The sequence below is a fragment of the Falco cherrug genome, chromosome 12 (genome assembly GCF_023634085.1).
Source record: "Falco cherrug isolate bFalChe1 chromosome 12, bFalChe1.pri, whole genome shotgun sequence".
NCBI classification, from domain to species: Eukaryota; Metazoa; Chordata; class Aves; order Falconiformes; family Falconidae; genus Falco; species Falco cherrug.
Genome location: NC_073708.1, coordinates 19,110,972 through 19,131,506, shown reverse-complemented (window position 1 = coordinate 19,131,506; position 20,535 = coordinate 19,110,972). Strand labels below are relative to the sequence as shown.

The following is a 20,535-nucleotide window of genomic DNA, read 5'->3' as shown; positions in this document are numbered from 1 at the left end:
CTACAAAATGTTGAACAAAGTTGTCAATATTTACTTGGGCTTTACCAACTAAATAATGTAACACTGTATTCCTCTGAAAAATTGCTGAAAAAATAGACTGAACATATTTAATGCAGTTTTAATATTACCTACTTTTAAAAATAAAATATACAACAATACTTATGATGCTTTTCCAGAGCTATTCTTTTTTGTAGGCTTTGCACTCTTATATTATACAATTTAGGTTAATTTAAATGTTGTTTTCAAACTCTGCTCAATCATAGAATCATGAATTTATATAGGCATTAATGGAAAGGCATAATACGTTTGCATGTTTCTGGACAAATATATATATATATTAGAGTCCCCTCTAAATAAGCAATATAGAAATATCCCCAAGGACAGGAACCAACCACGGATTAAAGAAGTTGTCTTTTTTGTCATATTTTCAGACAGTCCTCTAATACAGACCCCAATTTTTTCATGGTTTTCTTGGTAGGATTTGGTACTTTGTGTAAAAACTTACGTAGTGAAAAAAACCAAATCCCTGAAAAGGTAACTTCTGAAAATACTAGCTTTTATCTTACACATTAAGAACCATTAGGATTTTTGTTCCTTTATTTAATTTTTGGAAGAGGGCGGTGCAAAAGATGGCTCTTCAGTACCTGTTTTAAAGTTCTTGATGCATTGGTTTCCTGCAGGGTGAGCTTGGGGGTTAGTAGCATAATCTTGTGTAAAAAACCAGCTTTGCATACATCATTTGTAAATGGCTATGGGTTTGATTATGTTTCCAGATAAGTTTTTAGAAGTTCTGCCTTTGCTTTCTTTGGAGGCCTTACATGTTTCCTAACAACTGACAATCATATGTCCACAGGACGACAAATGGGCAGAGGCGATACGGTATTAGGGGTATTGTGAAAGGAGATAATTACTTTGTACTTTTCTATCTGCTTTCCAGCTGGTGAGGTTCTGTGCATCACAGATGGAACCATGAACAGTCCTATTGATTTCTGTATTCATTTGCAACCCTTAAATGGGGATACTTTTTGTATTAACATACGCATGTACATACACACTCAAGTCACCGATGCCCCCTTTGCCAGCACTGCCCTTATATCTGTATAGTGCTGCGTGTACCTCTGCACCTGATTTTTTCAGTAAAGGAGGAGAAACTGCATTACTGGGAGACAATTTGCAGAAGCTTTAACTGGTTTTGTAAGTATAATATGCTTCAAGTCAGTTGAAGGAAAAGGGATGTTTTTACTTGCAAGTTACTGTACTAAACATAGGCATGTGACTTATCTCAGCCCTCTCAGTGTTTCCTCTATTCATGTGACTTAGGGTTTAGGTTACTCAGAAGAAAGAACTCAAAATTTCCAAATTGGCTTTGTTTCAGTGTATAATTAGGAAATGATGAAGTAAGACAACGTGACTGTAATATATATCTGGGATGGTTCATGTTGTCCTTCAACTAATTTCTAAAACGGCTGGCCTCTCCTCCTGTCCTAGAGGGCTATTTCTTCTATCCAGAGGCATCAAGGTTGGTTTCAAATTAGAGTAGTCACAGAACCCATTTATAAAAACGGGTCACACATTTTTTTTAATGTAAAATATACAAGGAGATGGATAAGAAATAGCTTTAGGTTGTTTTTTTTTAATAAGGGAAAATTCATCTCTTAACCATCTGAATTGACATGCACTCAAACTTAGGTAGCCCTCAGTGTTTCAGAACTATAAACTAAGTATATTGTTCAATGTAGACGCTCCTTTGAAAGACTGTAACTGGGAAAATATACCGAATGTTAGACATAAATATACTGTCAATGTTTGTAGTCCTGTATTTGACAAAACGACTGAGAATGAGGACAGAAAAAACTCCTAACTTTCTCCTTGTATTCATTATACGTGACTTGGTGTGTGTGTGTGTGTGTGTTAATCTTCCAAAAACATTATCCCTTGCAAGGCAAAAGTTTCAGAATTCTGAAACATTAGTCTGTTTTGCATTGTTATTATCATTGCTTTTTGGAAAAAGCAGATTAAATTGCTACAGTTCTTCAGATGGATTAATGAAGGGGGCTGTATTTGCCATAATGATGAAACAACAGAGAAATGCACAAACATCCCATGGATGCAGCTTGTCACCTGTGATCTGCAAGATTCAATATGATAGAGAAAAGAGCCTGAGGATTTATAGAGTATATTTTTCTGTCTTGCTTAGAGTGAAAAAGGAAAACACTTAATTGTAGTAAGTGTCAGACGCTGCTCCCATTAAAGTCAACAGCAAAATTTACCCTGAATTCATGGGAAGTTAGCATAGATCCCAAACCCAGGCTATACCACCAGGCATACATCCATGACCTATATCTTGCCATCAGTTGCCATCTGCAAACTAAAATTCAGATCAGAAGTTAAAATTGCATTGCTTGCTTCTGGAGTATTTGAGAACTGTGTTTCGAAACAGAAAAACACTGTTTCTCAATCTGGGAATGAAAGACCATCCCAAAGTCAGGGTGACCACTGAAATTGCAGACGCACAGGTCATGGTGTGTTTGCTTTAACACTCATGTTATTTTAGGCCTTTCATCAGGAAAGTGTCAAGATTGAACATTTATTTTATAAACTCACCTTTTCACCTTAAGCATCTTGACAGTAAATGTGCTGTTCACGTGTGTGGGCAGGCAGGCTGTAGCTCCTGTAAGAGTTCATCAGAAATAGTTGTCATGACACAGTTCCCGAAGGTGCTGTCTTTTTCTGTCCTGTAACCTGCTTCGCTTTTATTAGTGTTAAAATTATAATAGCATCCAAATACTGTAGGTGCTTTGTAGACATTTTTAAAAAATGGTTCCTCTCCCAGTCAGTTTAAAGTCTTAAAAAAAAAAGTGGGAACATGGGAGAGGGGCGATGTAAACAAATGGAGAGTCCCACTGTCCTTATCCCAATGGAATGCCTCTAGCTGTTGAATAATAACATCAAACCCTTTTTAATACCGCGAACAGAATTTGGACCATCCCCATGCAGTTGTTCTATCGGCACCTTCCACACGATGGTGCTGGCAGCGCATCTTGTGGCAGCGCGCTGTCCTGCCTGTACGGTGGGCAGGCTGCACGGCATTTCCTTCTTCCCAGTGGAACCGAGCCTTTTCTATGCTGCTGTTCTCATCCTTTATCCTTATTCCAGGTACTGGGAAGAAGGAGAGTCGATGAAACAAGAGTAGCCTTCTATACTGTATTGTCTTCGGTGTGTGGTTGCTACACATAATTATGCATACAACTTCCTAAATTTGTCCTCCACAGAGCTACACTGAAAAGTGAACTGGAAATAGAAAAGCGCAGAAATGCTTTGTACAGTTGAGACTATGGTGTACACTTAAGGACGTTAGGACAAACATTTATAACTGGAGAATTTCCACCTGCACTCTTCCCACTGTAGCTCAGGTCCTTAGTTTTCTGTAAGGGAAACACCTATTCTCATTTAACCCTTCACTGTTTTGCATCATCGATTTCCATACTTAATCACCCCTGGACAGAAGTATTTCCATCATATTTCCACATAGCAGATCAAAATACAGTTTATGATTTAAGATTATGGAACATACCTTTGGCAGTGTATGAAAATATTACTATAATGGTAAACTACATAAAGTCATGGACCAATTTTTTACTTGTAGATGGTGCATTCTGTTGCCTGTTTGAAGTTTATTGATGATATGTATCTTTATCTAGAGAAATCTGAAAAAATGTCAGAAAATCTCATATCCAGTGAGACCTCCTCAAAAGGTCCAAAAACCTCGGCAAAGAAACAGAAAGGTGAAAACAAAGCTAAGGAATCCTCAAAAGGAAAACGAACACAGCTTGGTACGTAAGGTACAGCAGCAATGAAACAGGCAGTAACCTGGTCTCACATGACAGCTACCTTAATTATTTTGGGCCCATGTATTTAGGTAAATGCGAGAGAAATAAGAATACGCTATTGTATATCAATGAGAGATCTACAATTACTGATTATGGGGTTTTAACTAATATATGGAACACAAGAAAGCTACATTGCAATATTTACACTCTGTCTTGGTAGTTTAGATGTAATAGTTTGTGGTGTCATAATAACAGTATTGAATGGGAAATTGGGAGGCTTCATATAAAGTGGGGAGATTCACAAAAGTTAACAGCCCAGAGAGAGCATCAGGCAGAGAGAGGTGTCCCCAGAAGCAGGAGTTCAGATGCTCAGGATCACACTGTAAAGGTACGATAATAGAGCCTGAAAATATACCAAAGTCTCACAACGTAATTTTGAAGTGCATTGTATTGTGTTTCTTCTGAGATGTGCTGACATACTGCCTCACTTGTGTCATTTAATAAGTGTATAGTTAATGAAGTGCAAGGCTAAAGAGTCTGCTATATACAAATATTTGTTTCCAGTGATTCACGCACGTTCTCAGAAAGGGTGGGCATGTACTCTTCCTTGGGTTTTGTTTCATGGATTATTTTTCTGTCATGACAGCCATCTTCCTGAAGTTGCTTTCACCTTTTAAACACCTTTTCCCTCCAGTTGATTAACAGCTGTGGTGCTGCAGAGAATATCCTGCACATCAGTGCTAATCTCTTCCTGTCCTACCTTGCTGCGAGGTTTGCAGATCCTCTCTCAGGAGCTGAAGAAAGCCCAGCTCCTGCAACACCCTGCCACCCAGAGCAAGCCTGCCCACCTCACCACTGTCAGAGGGCACTAACATCTGCTCCTACCTGCACACCTGCCAGTTCTGCTCCTGGCTGGTGTTTGTGAGCCTTGCCCGTTTCTCTCCTCTTCCCATGACTTGCAAAGGTTAACTGCCCCAGGCAGGTGCTATCAGGTAGCAGTCGCAGTTTTCAGCCATGGAAACTGCGGTGTGTGCCACAAGAGGACAGATTTCTTATGGCCTCTCTCTTATGCAGACCACCTGCTCAAAATAAAAATTAGTTTTAAAATCTCCATAGTTTCAAAATATGCTAACATCTCCTTAAAATAAAGGCCTATTTTAAAAGGCTTTGCACATTTCTTATACTAAATGCAAAGTGAATAGAAATTAATTTTTGTTTCCTTGTCACAGTTTAGTTTTAAATATAGAGAGACATTTTAAATATTGCCCCAACAAGGAAAGGACTGTATATTTAGAGTTACTTTGTTAGGAAGAAAAATGCCGGATAACAGAATGTTGTTATATTCCAGGTAAAAAAGATGAAGTTGATCTTTCAATGGCTGGTATAGGTAAGTGCTGTGTTGACTGGGCTTTAAAGTAATAGCTTTGGAATACTTCAAGCATTTTGAAGCTTCAATGTTACTGATGCCAGGGAAAGAAAAAGAAAGATTTTTTTATGAATGACAAAAAAAGAAACTATGAAGAAATGCAGCTATTACAGTAGTGATTCCATACCACTCTCCAAGTAGAGGGCAGTGCGACAAGGAATGCTGGAACAGGTAGGGGTTTGTAGAAGATGTTTTTATCTTGGGTCGAGAGGAGCTGAGATCAGGGGAAGTAAAAACCATCACAACAGAATTATAGGATGCAAAATGTTTACATTTAGTAGTAGTTAAGCAATTGAAAGAAACACTTGAAATATTATAATTTTTAAAGCTTTGATCTTTGTTAAATCATTAATAAATTTGGTAAGATGATTTTTAATCATAGATATCAATATACATTAACACCTTTTGCTTTGTAGGGGAAAAGATCTGCCATTTAAAAGTCACAAGATATCAAGCATTTCTTCTGGCTTATGTGCAAGTTTTAAGTGTGGCCATAGTTAAGAGCTAAAATATGAAATTATTTGAATTAAAGTATTCTTTTTTCTTAAACACCACCTAATTTTTAAATTTTTTTAACATTTCTGGTTGGATTTTTCTTCCGATTTGCGCTGTTCTTCCTCGGGTATAACTTACATTAATGTTGATGTCAATGTAAAAGTAATAATGGTTTACAGGAACAGCCCAAAGGGTTATCTTCTTAACTGACTTTTAACAGTACAGCTTTTATTGCTAAAAGCTAAAATAATGTGGTAACCTTTTTAAAGAAATTATAAATCACTTGTCTTCCTACATAATCCTATTAGCACACAGGTGGAAGTGAAAATTGCACTCCGATTAGCATCACTGAAATGGCTAAACTGCAATTAATGAAAACGGACAATAAATGATCCCTCAGATGGTGAAAGTACTACTTTAAAAAAAAGATTTATTTCGGTGGTGCTGGAGATACAGTTTTGTCAGAATTTTACCTCCACCTAGTGGCAAATAAGGTTAGAGTCATAATATCTAAACTTGCTAGAAACCTCTTGCTAAAAGCAGGAAAATAATGCTACTATATGCACACACTGCACAGATTTAAACTGTATACATGGTACCTCCTCAGCCTAAGAACTGCAAGTGTCTTTACTTCTCTAAGGGCTTCTTGGTCCTTTGTGAAGGACCATAGCACTAAGAGCTGTTGACTGTTGCAGATCATATGAGTAAAAATTGCTATTAGAAAAAACAATGTGAAGCCTCTGATTAGATGCTACGTACTTTTTACTGGAAAACAGCATTCAATAAAAATGTTCATAATAGTTAGAAATCCAGTATCAGCTTCTTGTGTTATATTATAGATTCTATAGTAGAGAACGTTATAATGTAGTATTCTAGAATATATAATTTTAGTCCATTAGACTAGAAGATGTACATATTTTAATTCTGAACATTATTTTGGTTTTAACTAGGACTTACAGCAATAGAGCATTGAAGAAAATGCACTTAGACTATCTGGCCTACTCTGCTCTCTCTCATAGTAATGTTGATGGTATTTTTGCTTAACTTTAATGCATGCTTGCATTGTTTCATTTGACATTGAAACCTACATCTCTTTGAAAGGATTTTTTTAGCGTTAGCATTTGTGAACAAGACTGTAGGCACAATTCAGCATTTTAAAAAATAACATCCTACAAACTTACTGAATAAACAACAGTTACTCCTGGTTAGGATTTTTGATGTATAAAAGAAAAAAATCTAATTCTGATGGGTTGAATTCTATTTATTTAAGCCATGGTAATGATCCAAAAAAAATTCACAGAAGAATCAGCAAAGTATAGATTTTCTATGGGTTCTAGCACTCCTAATTGCGCTAGCCACATAACCAACTCGGAGAACTGTGATACATACAAATTTCTTGTTCTTTTGCTCTCCTGTCCATTCTCTCTTGTGAGCCAGCTGTGTATGGCAGAGGGTGGAAGTTGCATTCTCTTCTGGTGCACAGCTCTAGGTTTCTATCCTCTTTCTATCCTATGAAATTTCATTTGCAAAAAAGAGGTCTAATTTTTTTTGCTCCATTATATTGAAATGTGAAGTGTGTCTGTAGTGTTGCAGTTTGTACTAGGGTTTGAGTCTGCTTCCTAACGACACCCTAATGGGGCCTCATGCCCTTGGCCAGGGTGACCTGGGGGTCCTGCAGATCAACTTCTGCGGTTCCTTAAAAGGATTAAATGTTGGTCTGCTGTTACCAACAGGGAGTTTGGACTGGCTGACTTGTAGAGTTCTTTCCCAATCAACATACCTATGATTCTGTGTTTTTTGGAAGCGTCCACAGAGCAATCCTGGAAATCCCTGAGATATCAAGAAGTAAAGTCATGCAGTATTGGCTAGAACTTGTGAAGAAAGTGAACTAATAGACTGTGCATGCTACAAATGGATTGTGCGCGCTACAAAATGACTAGTGAATGCTGAGTAAATGACACTTGGTGTAGTGCAGGGTGTAGCAGAAGCATCATGCATGTCATTAATTTTAGTGGATGACTACAACAGAGCAGATGCAGTGGAGGAGCAGCACTGAAAGATTTTAAAGGATAAATGTCAGCTTCATCAAACATTATGTATTATGTGATAGGCTTATGCAGAGATTTAGCTTCCCAAATGATAGAGATTAAGGAGGATTTATCATTTTGTCAGGCCTTGTTGGCTTAGGTTAAAGATGGCTTCTCAAAACATGCTGAGCCAGCTGGTCAGTATCATCACTTTAGAAGTATCCACTTCAGTTTAAGGCATACACAAAGAAAGATACCACAGGTGCCGGGAATTAAGATAAAATATTAAATAACTCAAAATGAGACAAAGGTGACAAAGTATCAGCTATTATCACAAAAGCCAGCCCACTGCAGTACATAAAAATCCCATGTATACATGTCCCTAAATCTTATACGCTTTCCAGTTTATCAAAAAGATGAACATTCAAAGTGACCATCTGCCAGCCTTCTCAGACCAAGTATAGTAGCTGCCATGGTAAGAGCATTCTTCACAAAGGCCGAGACAGAGGCTGCTAGCATGGCAGGACTGCAAAGGAGGAAAAGTCCCTTGGGCAGCAGGGTTCAGCTAGCTGGGCCTATAGTGCTCTTCATCACTTACAGCTGTTATGTAAGCTGGAAGGCAGAACGTGTAATATGGGAAGGACCAGTGTTCCTACATACAGCTGACACACACTTAACAAGAAGCACTGGCTATTACCTTCAGATTGAGTGTTTGCAAAGCACAGTTGATGGGGCACCTGACAGCACCCAGCCTCACTAAAGCCAATGAAGATAAGAGTGCCGGAGCCAGGATAAGGAATAGCTTGTTCTGAATTAATATGAATGATCACATGTGTAGAAAACAACAGCTATATATTCTCCAGCAAAGCTGAAAAGAAACATCTGGCTCAAATCTTAATGATCTTGCACTCTGAACTCAATGAGAGGAAGATGAAAGTCCAAAATCACAAAAGCGTCCTTACTTGTGAGGGTGTTGAAGCTTCATCTAGATTAAACATTGGCTTAAAATGGCACCACTCTACAGGAAAGGACTAGAGTATATTTATTCAAGGCTTTTATATGAGGCATGCAATTGTGTCCTTAATGTATTTAAAAGAGTCCATTTATAACTCTTCACTAAAGCTCTTAATCACCTGTTGATTGAGAGGAAAAAAAACCCCCTCATACTAAGAGTAGCATATTCATTAAGTAGGAAGTGTTGGGTATTTTCCAAGATTAACAAAATGTAATATAATTTGTATTCCATGCCTTCAAAAATACCAAAAACTAAGCTGAGAGATTCAAAAGCATGCTGCTAGGAAACAGTAAAGACCCAGAGTTATTGAGGTATATGTTTATGTTTAAACAACGCTGAATTTGTTTATCAAGCAATTTTACTTTCTCTCATAGGCCACCCAGAAATCTTTCCTTTATTTTTCACTGCAAAGACCCAAGAAATTTTTAATTGCCGAGTTGATGAAGATGTCACAGAAGAAAATTGTTTCAAATTTATTAAAAAAGAGGACATCATTCAGGACCTGAAAACAAGAGCTACAATTTCTGATTTCCACCCCGTCAAAAAAGTTGTCCTAGTACGTAGCTTATTTCATTCTCACTTTAAGACTTCATGCTCTCTAAGTGTATATTCTTTTGATGATAAGGTCTGTCCCTGTTTGACTCTGTGTAAATACACTAATGCTGTAATATCCAAAGGCTCTCCAGGCACTTTTTTTTTTTTAAACTAACTGTAGATTGGAAGTATGCTAAAAGTAATGTAAATATTACTAGTTTTGATTCTGTGAACTGGCAGAACTTCACATATTTTGGCTTCTCCTATTTCATAGCCCATTTATTGAGAATTATTAAAACAGTTTCTTTTCTGTTTGATTCTCTGTATGAAGAAATTTTGTTTGGACCAGAAATTTTTATTACAAAATAAAATCCACCTGTTCTTTTCAATTAGTACATGAAAATCTCTGTTAAAACCACAAGATTAATCAAAGATAGTGAATTTACACTAGTACTGGCTCTGCCAGTCACAGGCTCATGTCTGTTTTTTATGTTATTTGTTTTCAGTTTTCCACTAATTGTTTTAATTAAAATAGGAATATCCAGGGGAAGAACTTTTGGTAGTTTTTGATGCAAAGTTCCAGTATGGGCAGAACTTTTACTTTGTTGCTTCTGAGGAAGCCAAGGAAAACTTTGTGAAGGTAAGAAAATCCAAGTGTCCCACAGCATTGTTCTATCTATGGATATTTCAGAATCTTGTCGCAAACATATACCCCAGGAATGGTATTGTATTCGTAAGCATCTGATGTGCTTGGCATGCCAGAATGTTTCTCTAAAGGTTAATCTGATCATGCAAAAATACCTGTATCACTGTAAAAATATCTTTTATACTGAGAAAGACTGAATTGAATTTCTGTATTTTACTTCAGAGTGCCAGTTTAACCCTCATAAGTATTAATTTTCTCTGCCAAGACCCAGGTCTCTAAGCAAGACATAAATATAAAAGATAATATATTGGGCGTCTTCAAAGAAATATTATACTTATTTCTCACAAAATGTATGTATATGCTTTTCAAATTATACTTCAAAATGTTCTTGAGTTCTAAATAACTCTAGATACATAGAAGATTTCCCCTCGTGCACTGCATCATAGGAGAAGGCTTACGGGTAGATTATATATTTTTTCAACATGAGTTTGCCACCCAGCATCAGTAGAAGTAACAGTAGAAAAGCAAATTGCAGCTCCAGGCAGGAGGGCCTAATGTAGATAATCACTATAAATTCTTTTTATAGAATAGTTATATGCTTTCAAGACAACAGTCTCTCTTTAGCAGTTAAATATTAAATATGTCATGTTTATTGGAAAATTCTAATGCACGAATGAATAAAATGGGACCTAACCCAAGCCTCCCCAGGGGCACAGTGTAGTCAGGCTTACTGCATTGAGACAGAAGTAAAGAACATGTAAATAAAGACTGAAAACTGGGTTTCTAGTTTATACTTACATTTCAGCAACAAATTTTTGAAAAGTACTATGTCTCACTGTCTGATATCATAGCCTCCAGAAACTGCAGAAGAAAAAGAAGAAGAAATCAGAGAGGAAACTCTGGAAATCCATCCTTATAAGCCTTGTATCCACAAACCTTGGGTTTCTCTTGGCAGCGAAAAGGAAGTTGAAGAGGAATCTGTTAAAGAGAGTGTTAAAAAGGTCAGACTCAACAAATGTTAGTCAATAAAATTAATATCAAAAAAACAAATTTATTTTAAGTTCCTTAAAAAAAAAATAAGTCAGGAAACTGAAAGTTGTAATTCTAGTTTTGTTTGAGGTCTTTCAAGAAAACAAATCAACTTCTAACAAAAACTGAAAGTGCTGGCAGAAACTTTTTTTTTTAAGACTCTGCTCTCCTTAAACTGTGCAAATAAGGCATGTGAGACTGCATTAGACATACTTACTTTTTAAGCTGTAAATTCAGAAGTCCTGATAATCTTTGGTCATTAGCATCTCTGCCACTTTTTGCTCAATTTACTATCTGGCCAGATTACAAACTGAGTCACTGTGATATTCTAAGGACCTAGTCCTGTTTCCATGGAGCCCAGTGAACTCTGTTCCATTATATGGATGGCATTTAAGCAGCGCGCAACACTTTTAACGGCTATTTACCTTGGATTAAATGTTATTGACTACAGGTTACAAGTTGACTTCACAGAAGGACATATTTGATTAACTACACCTACAGATTATCCTGAGAAAATTATATATCCAAAGCGTAGATCCACTCACAGCTGTCACCTAACGTGATGTGTAGGGCATCTCCAAACATTTAACTTTCCATCAGTGATTTTTACTCAATACCGAAATCCCTGTTCAGGGAAGACTGGCTAAGTTTTGATAGTTCTCAGCAACTGGACATCTTTCTTATACTTAAAAAGATGTCTGATTGTTCTAAAGGTAATTAACCATCACTAAATTTAACCCACATTCACAGTCCAAGTAATCTGTAATCTATCTTGCTGGCAAGGTCCACTCAGAAGTATTCTCAGCCTACATTCCTTTCCAGTTCTGTGGGAGGTGTTGGGAAAAACTACCTGGTTACGAATCCAAGACAAAGCAACACCTCTCTACTGCCTGAAATCAAGTGCCTCCCTCCCTTTTTGGGTAGAAGTTAAGCCACTTCCCTTTTTCATTCCCAGTTCATGCTATAAGAAAACTCACTCAGATTTTTGAGGATCCTCTTTGGGGTACTTTTCTGTCCCTAGGCACTTCAATGGAAGCTGAAATATCTCACCCAAAATTGAGAATTGCACTAAGAGGGAAGGGCTGAACATTTAAGTCTTGGAAGTCCAATGCAGTATTACATAAGACCTCATACAAATCAATCCTTTAATTAAAGGTGGAGTTTTGATACTGTATGAATTAGAAAATGTACTTATCTTACTAGCAGTAGTCCAAAAATGTTACCTAAAGGCAACTTCTTGTTTTAGAAATACAAATCTGTCTTCTATTACACATGTAGGTTGTTTATATGAGCACTTCAGAATTTCAAAATGCAGAAATATAAGTAAATTCAGCACAAAAATAAACCATAAAACTAATTCTACAATTACATGAATGTTGCCATCTTACAAAACAAACTCTCCAAAACCTCTCTCCTCTGCTAATTACAGAAATAATCTCTTTTCCAGATTAAGTATATGATTTCTCGAGTACGCAGAAAGTTTGGTGCACCAATTACATTTACTGATAAGAATGCTTCACATGTAAAAGACAGTTACATTGAATGCATGTCCTATCAAGAAAAAACTTTCAGTATTAAAATGCTTGAAAAAGATGTGGGCATACAAATGGTTCCAAAAATAAGAGAAGCTAGTACTCAGACAAAATGGTAAGTGTGAAAAGATATTTATCAGCTTGTTTATTAAGCTATGCACCATTTCTGATCTCAACTAAAGTCATGTAAATTAACTCTTCTGGAATTGCTCAGTTACAAACTGATCAAGAGAACAGAATCAGATACTCTGTTTGCAACTTTCTTCTTTCACTCTTTTCCAAAGAGTTTCTAGAAAAACTGAATATGCTTATCTTTTAATTTTACACATTACATGGGTTTCTGTCTTTGAAATTGTTTGTATACTTACATTCAGATTTATTCCAATTGGTTAGGACCAATCCAAAAAATGCAGCCACGCAGTATTTTCCTAGACAGTTGTCAAACAAAGAGAAAGAAGAGAGTCTGTCATCTGAGAAACTGAAAGAATTTCTTACTTCAGTACATTTAAGGTAAATTAATGCAGCAATACACGTTAAAGGCTACCTGAAATAATATATAATACAAGTGAGAACTCCTAGCCGAGTGGACCATTTATGTGGTCAAATACAGGTCACATATATAAAAAAATATAAATACATTGTTTCTTTTATACAAATAATATGCTTATATATAAAAATATATAATTTTGCTTATTAGCTTAATATTAACAAAGATTAACTTAAAATTTGTTTCTGTGAAAATTAACATGAAGTCTATGCCATATAAATATGAATGTTGGTTTAAATAGATGTTAGAACTGTTAGAGTTGATAGTGATACATCTTTTTGAACAAGCTGCAAAGCTGATCTTTCAAACGCTGCTCACTCAAGCAGAGGCTTACACAGAAGAGCAAAGGTGCTGTCCTACAGCCCTTAGTCACAAGACAAGTCCCACTTAGTGACACCTTTTGCACAAGAATTGGACAATTGCACTGTACTCAATCAACACAGAACTAGAGTTAAATTATTGTTACAATTAGTTATTTATATTTAAATGGAAGAGGGTTTCCTTACAGTGATCCATCACTGAGGAATTAACACTTTCTTTTTTTTACTACTGTAGTCATAATTTTATGTAAATCAAAAGTTGCCTCTTTACAGAAATATTTGCGATTCTACTACCGAGTAGTGACATCTGGATTACTGAAAGTGTTAACTGTTCTTTTCACAAAACAGAATGGAAATTGCATTGCAGCAAAATGAAATTATGAATGCTTTTTTTGATGACTGGAAGGCCCTAGCAGAAGATGAAAGCAGTTCTGGTGGCAAGCCAGATGTCTGTCTTAAAGCATACCAAACACTTACAGATCTGCACTATCTCAAGGACAGAACTATTAGCTGCGTTTGCTGGCATCCAACCATTTATGGTAACGCAGTTAAAATACTAATTTGAGACTTGAATGACACGTATTAATATGACAGCTATAAAATATGCATATTTCATAAAATTATCAGCTTTCAAATTTAAAAACAAATCAAATCTGATTTAGTGTATCTGTCTGAATTACTGATTTGAGATGAAGTGAAAAATGAGACAGACAAATTCTTTGTAGAGTTCAGACAGGCTATGCGAAGTCCCTCACGCTAACATATAAGCGGAGATCAGAGAAAAGGGAAATTTCTCCCTTAAGAAGCTCATTTAAGTGGGGCTGCAACTGTGCCAGGTTCTTCTGGTGGCTTTGCATACCATTGTTCTTCTCCCTGGTCCTCATAGCATGCCTAATGCTTGTGAGGAATGTTACAGCCACAACGGGACATGCCTCTGCTGAGTGCCAGGAAGTGTCAGGAGGCACACTGAACATCTCCTCCTGCTTCCCGCTGTGAATTATTGCTCTACACAGCCAGGCTTAACGGCACAATTAAGTCCTATATAAATGTCCTAGCTGCACAGCATACTAATAGCTATCACTGCAGTCTGTGTAGAAAATTAATTCAGCTACAAAAGATTTGATTTCATGATGGGTGGCAAGGACTATGTGCCTGTCACATCATTTCAGGTGCAGTACTACACCATTAAGGAGTAGTAGCAAAAAAGTTGAATTTGATCTTAATGCTTGGGTTCTATGACTCATTGTTAAATAACTTAAGTAACAAAAATAATTTCCTCAAAGTTGATCTGTAAAAAGAAAAATATAAATACATGATTGGGTGAGTTTGGGGGTTGTTGGTTGTTTGTTATTATTTTTTTTGTTTTGGTTTTTTTTTTCACTGTATTCAGAAGTTATAAGTCACTTAGAATAATTGAGTGTGTTGAAACTTGAATCGTGTCTTCTGAGAAAATTCATTTTCTCTCTCAATCAGGGATTATAGCAGTGTCAGCAAGAAAGCGGCATTCTTACAAAGAGCAAGTTAACCTTTCTGACAAATCATTGCTGCAGCAGTCACTAATACTTTTTTGGAGTTCTTTTGACCCTATCCACCCTCAGGTATTTAATTAGGAATTTTAAATACACTGAGTGTTTAAACAACAAGAGAACAATCAGTGCAAATGTGTTTCTCAACTATTTTGTTCTTTTTCATTTTAGTTAATGTTGGAGTGTCCTGAAGACATTTACTGCTTTCAGTTCAGTCCCAGTGATCCAAATATTATTGCTGGTGGCTGCATCAACGGACAGGTGTTAATTCTCTGTTTAAGAATAAAATCTGATGTTTCTGTATTTTCTTACAGTATAAAAACAAGGTTGAAGAGATGTACTCAACATCCATAGTAACACATAGCGTCACAAGACAGGTGTCACAGTCTCAGAAATTCTCTGATCCTGTACTGAAGTTTCATGTCATTATTCCATAGCTGAACCATTACTGTACGATGCTTCTTTGTAGTACTGATAAATAGGTCAAGGTGTAAAGACTTTTTTTTTTTTTGTTGAGACAAATGTAGCCTTTCAACTAATTGCATCAGACTGAAGAGGCAATACTTTAAAGACTTCATTAGGTCTAGTACAGAGAGTGAATTTCTTATTTTTCCTTAAGCCTCCATGAATTGTGTTTGAAAAGATGCATATTAATATAAAAGATTAAATACTTTGTAATATACTCACTTCTCATTGTAGGTTGTACTGTGGGATATTTCTCAGCGTGAAGAAAAGCTGCAAAATGCAAAAACTTTTGCTGATGGAATCAAGATAACAGCTGTTAATATGGTAGATGCTTCCATTCCAAACATATTCTGGTACATCTGTATGTCTGTGGGGAAAAAGGGGTGATGGTATCCTGGCTCAAAACAGAGGAGCAGATAACCTTTGCACTGAGAGACTAGAAAGGATAAGAAACCTGATGAGTTCATGAAATAAACCCATTATCACAACGTAATTTCTGCCCGATTAGTCCATCTTAACAGCTTTACTGCATTTTGTGCAGACTTTGGCTTCAATAAGACTGTTCTTTAACGGGCACCAACATACACTCAGTTCTTGCCTTAGGAAGCCTATCAAACACATATAGCATTTGTTGTGAGTGTAATACTGAAAATTATTCCGGAATTTTATGGACAGAAAAAAGGTAGCTTGGAAGACGAGAAGAAGATTTCAGTGGAAGGAGATTATAAAGCGGATAAGTAGAAGAGACACTTCAGAGCAGAGGAGGAACTAGTAACATAAATGGATGTGCATATGCCTGTGGAGGCATGTTGGAATTCTTTTTAGAGCTTCATATCCAAAGGCCTGTTTTGATGCTTTCCATTTTTATTTTTATTTATCCAAAGGGAAGGTATTAGACCTCTAGAAAGTTCTATAAACTGATCTGAAATATGTGAAGAAGCATTAACAGCATGTAAAATAACCTTTTTTCTTTGACAGTTCTACTATCATTTTTTGGAAATACACTAAGATATCTCTTTTTAAAACATTTCTAGCCGTCACTTATGCAAGTCCAGCAGAGTAACACAGAGCCACCTCTAGTGAGATGCTGTGCAGTCTCTTCCATACAGTATAGTCATAAAAAACCAGTAACAGATATACATTGGCTCCCAGATTATTTTAAGGTGAGTTTAAAAATTCACTTTTCTTCTTTTGTTTTTCTATCTACAACCTCAGAAATCATAGTGTAAACTGAAGATAAAATACTAAAGATTCGATTTTTTGTAATAGCCTTCATTATTTCTCACTGCATTTTCTAAATATTAAATAATATGGTGCCACTTGTCCTGCTGTGCTTTACAGCTGTGCTGTGTTCTCAATCTGATATGAATCTGCTCTTACTGGAAAAAAAACCACTGTAGCTTTACTGAAAATTAGCATTCAAAATTACAATAAGCCTTCCGTATCTAAAATACGTTGAATTTCTACTTTGAGCAATCTAGCCTGCCACCAATAATTCAGAGAAATAATTTCAATTACCCAAATATCTAGGCACCCAAGAATTGTGTTACTGTAATTACCTTAATTCTTCTAGGTGCTGCCTGTGTACTCAAAACTTACATTTTCTATGATGATTTTAGAGCTCCATAGTACTTAGGGTCTATGTAGTTAAAGGGCTCAACACTATTACAGGAGTATTGGGTAATTTACCATCAAAATACTGCAAATCATTGCCCAAACCAATTTGAAATGAAAACGTAGTCAAATGCAAAATAATGACAGTAGAAGAGCAGGTCAAGAGGAAGAAAACTGAGATCTTTAGAAGGTTTATGAATGTATCAATAATTTTTAAAACAAATTTTTAAGACTTTATAGATACTGCAGGCCTTTGCAACATTACCAGAAAAGCGAGGAAAAGGGCGCACAAATATCATAATCAGCCTGATATAACGATTCATTATTAAATTATGCTGCAGTAGTACCACCCACGGATACTAATTGGTACCAGGCGTTTTACACAAAGAAAGGGACTGGATAGCAGAATGGTGTGGTTTTTTGTTGTTTGGGTGTGGGGGTTTTTTGCCAAGATTTAGGCTCAGAAAGCTGTTTTCATGTCCATGTGGGATAACAGATACAGGAGACCTGTGCTTGATAAATAACACTGGCAAAGGAATCGCTTTGTCAATGTCTAGCAACCTGTACTGGGACATACTTTTTGTTACATAAGCATGGAAGGTGTGTCGGCCTTTGCACAACATTACAGTTTTTACGGCACAGTTCCTAAAATTAGCAGTTTATTATTACATATCGATGAAAAAGTATTCAAAGTTATATCCAAAACCTAATTCAGTTTTGCGTGGTTCTGAGACTACCATTTTGACTCCAGGTAGGCAACTCATGAATGAAAATAAAAGTAGGATTTGGCCTAAAGAAAAAAAATAAAGTAGCTAAAACTTTGCCACGTAGTTGATAAGTACAGTTTTAGCCAAAATATATTTAGTCAGGGTCTAGCCTATAATCACTCATTCCCACCCTGACAACTTTCCTTTATTTTTCTGAAAAAAATAAAGGTATAAAGCAATGACTACTTGGTAAATGGTAAGTACTATAAAACCAGCAGAACCCCACATACACAAACTAAACTATTAATAACTAATATTTGAAGCCACTACTACCATCCTGCAGCGTGGTCTAGCTGAATGGTAAAAGAGATGACCTGTGGTGTAAACTAGACCAAGAGACAACACTCCCACTAGACTTAACTGTTTGAGATAAATTTCTCAATTATTTGCTTTTTGGTTAAGTTGGATTAAAAAACGTTGCAAACGTGGCAACCTAAGGAGGGCCTGACTTGCCGTGGTGCCAGCAAGTGTTTACCCTGCTGACTTAATATGAAATTTTAGGTGTTCAGCAGGCAAAACTGGTATCAGTTCACTTGAAGTACATTTGTAAAATAGCTTGACTTTATAACTACAAGTTAGTAAGTCCTGATTTGCAAACGTTACCCAAGCATAAACAGTGACTTTATTTCTAGAAGCCCATTTTACTTGTTTTAGTATTCACTTAGCAGAGTATGATTGTTTTGTCTCATCTTCAGTGCCTGTAATTATTATTACTGTTATTTTTAGGACAACCGAATGGGTGCTACTTTTGAAAACAGAGCTGAAATTTGCGTGCAGCTAGTAACCTGCTCTCCCGACTGGTATGTACAATACATACTCTGCAAGATGTTCCAGTTTCCATTGGAAAGCTTTACAGAGCTTGCTCCATGATTTAACTAGCATGCTCCTGGATTCCTATCAGCCTACCCTGAACAGCTGAAATTCTGTATGCAGAAGATAAGCACATCAAATTCATGGCCAGTTACACCCTTCACAGTAATGGCATTAAGGGTTCATTAACTGAAGAACCTCACACATAAACGTTTATATTCTGTGTATACCTTAAGAAGAGTGTTGATCACACATACACTAGCCTGGAGATCCATACCTTCACACTTACATTGATTATATGACTTGCACAAAAAGCTGTTAAATATTCTGAGACCACAGAAATACTGAAAACTATATTTACATTTGGAAATTTAGCTGGCAAAATTGTTCTGTGTGAATCTCTTCTTTTTTGGACTGAAGAGTCATGGCGGTTATGACCAGATATTATCCTGTGATAAAGGCTGGTGAGGGGGAAGAATACAAGAAGTGGAAATAAATGTTTAGCTTTCACGATAGCAAAAAGCTTAAAGCTTTAAAGATGCATGGCTGGGCTCAATCACGTATTTGCTAGTTACATCAAAAGGAGGGTCAGAGAGTGCAAAATTTGGTAATGATACAAAGTTATTTTCCCTAATCAAATACAGAGAAGGCTTCAAAGAATTAAGATAGAAGAATGATTACAGGTACAGTTGTTCATAAGTTTTCAGTGTAACGCAAGTAATGCACACAGAAAAAAATAATTTAAACTACTCACACATCAGGGCTCCAAATTAGAAGTATTCACCTAAAAGTAAGGGCAGGGAAGTCACTGTAATGGTATTCTTGAAAAGCAACTCCTGTTAGAAAACGGAAAGAGATTTCAGCAATGAGGAAAACTATCAGTCTGTATTAAATTCGGGAATGAATGTCCAGAGTAGAGCAACAGGAACAATCCAAGGGCTGAAAACTCCAATGAGATGACAGATTCATCCCAGTGAGTGGGACCATTTGACTTGAAAGTCACCAAATGGTATACACAAGAACTGGGGATGAGGTTCAATTTGGAATACTAGATTACCTGCTACAGAGTTCTGTCCAGTTTTCTCAGCTTCCAGGAATTTCACACAGTAACTTTCCCTAAGCGAACTATATGAATGCTATCTAGCTGCTTTGGTATAGATAACAACTGATGAAATAGCGAATAAAGGAACATATACCATAATTTACAAAAGCAGCAATTAGGTATCTAGCATTTGTCTGCTTTTCAGATTATCTATTACTACGTAAAGTTTGAAGATGAAAGGTTAAAAAAAAAAATAAAAGTGTGTGGCAAACTGATCTTTGAAACAAAAACAGGGAATAACATTATAAAATCATTTTGCAGCTCAATATTATTTTGGGATATTCCAGTCACCAAACTTCCTGAACAACCTTCATCTGAGAAAGTAAGAGAAGAGGAATTTTTTTATATGTCCCGTGATGTTCCAGACACTTTTAAACATCTAGATCTCTGCTGGAAGCCTCTCATAAAGGTACTGTGCACAAATACAGAACAAAAGGATCAAGCCAAACTGTAGATATGGCTAGAACTCCATAGGAATGTATTATTTTGCTACCCAACTCTTCAATTTTTTCCAGCAAATTGTGACTTCTTTGTGAATTTCCTTCAGATTATGAAATGAAAGACTTCAACATTCTTCTGAAACTTCAATAAAATTAATTTTGAAAAGCTAACTCACAAGAAACAGCATGACTGCCTCTTAAAAACTGCAGTAGAGGCAAAAGTAGTTATATGAATAGTGTAAGTTCCTGTCAGCCTTTTCTACCACTATGCTATCTCAGTGGGTCCCAAACTGTGAAACACAGTCACGGTCAACAGAACCATAATTACTGGCAACACAAAATTCAGTCTGATGAAAATGGTCATAGCAGTTTATGAAAAAAGTGAGGCTGAACATAATGCTGGGGAAAAA

The 20,535-nt window shown here is 36.4% G+C and overlaps 1 protein-coding gene across 7 annotated transcripts in view; it reads left to right on the top strand.

Moving 5' to 3' along the window:
- The window catches only part of DNAI3 (dynein axonemal intermediate chain 3), a 29,258-nt gene that overhangs the window by 2,204 nt on the left and 6,519 nt on the right, over positions 1-20,535 (top strand). For 3 of the 7 annotated variants that reach the window (XM_055725273.1, XM_055725270.1, XM_055725274.1), the window contains exons 2-15: positions 3,702-3,833; positions 5,179-5,217; positions 9,168-9,349; positions 9,863-9,967; positions 10,825-10,974; positions 12,450-12,649; positions 12,928-13,044; positions 13,750-13,940; positions 14,875-14,999; positions 15,099-15,188; positions 15,627-15,716; positions 16,427-16,555; positions 18,500-18,573; positions 19,947-20,094. In XM_055725273.1, the coding sequence (XP_055581248.1) occupies positions 3,716-3,833; positions 5,179-5,217; positions 9,168-9,349; positions 9,863-9,967; positions 10,825-10,974; positions 12,450-12,649; positions 12,928-13,044; positions 13,750-13,940; positions 14,875-14,999; positions 15,099-15,188; positions 15,627-15,716; positions 16,427-16,555; positions 18,500-18,573; positions 19,947-20,094 (1,758 nt within the window). In that variant the 5' untranslated portion in view covers positions 3,702-3,715. The remainder of the gene's footprint in view (positions 1-3,701; positions 3,834-5,178; positions 5,218-9,167; positions 9,350-9,862; positions 9,968-10,824; positions 10,975-12,449; positions 12,650-12,927; positions 13,045-13,749; positions 13,941-14,874; positions 15,000-15,098; positions 15,189-15,626; positions 15,717-16,426; positions 16,556-18,499; positions 18,574-19,946; positions 20,095-20,535) is intronic. The other 4 variants (XM_055725276.1, XM_055725272.1, XM_055725271.1 and 1 more) reach the window with 4 other exon arrangements.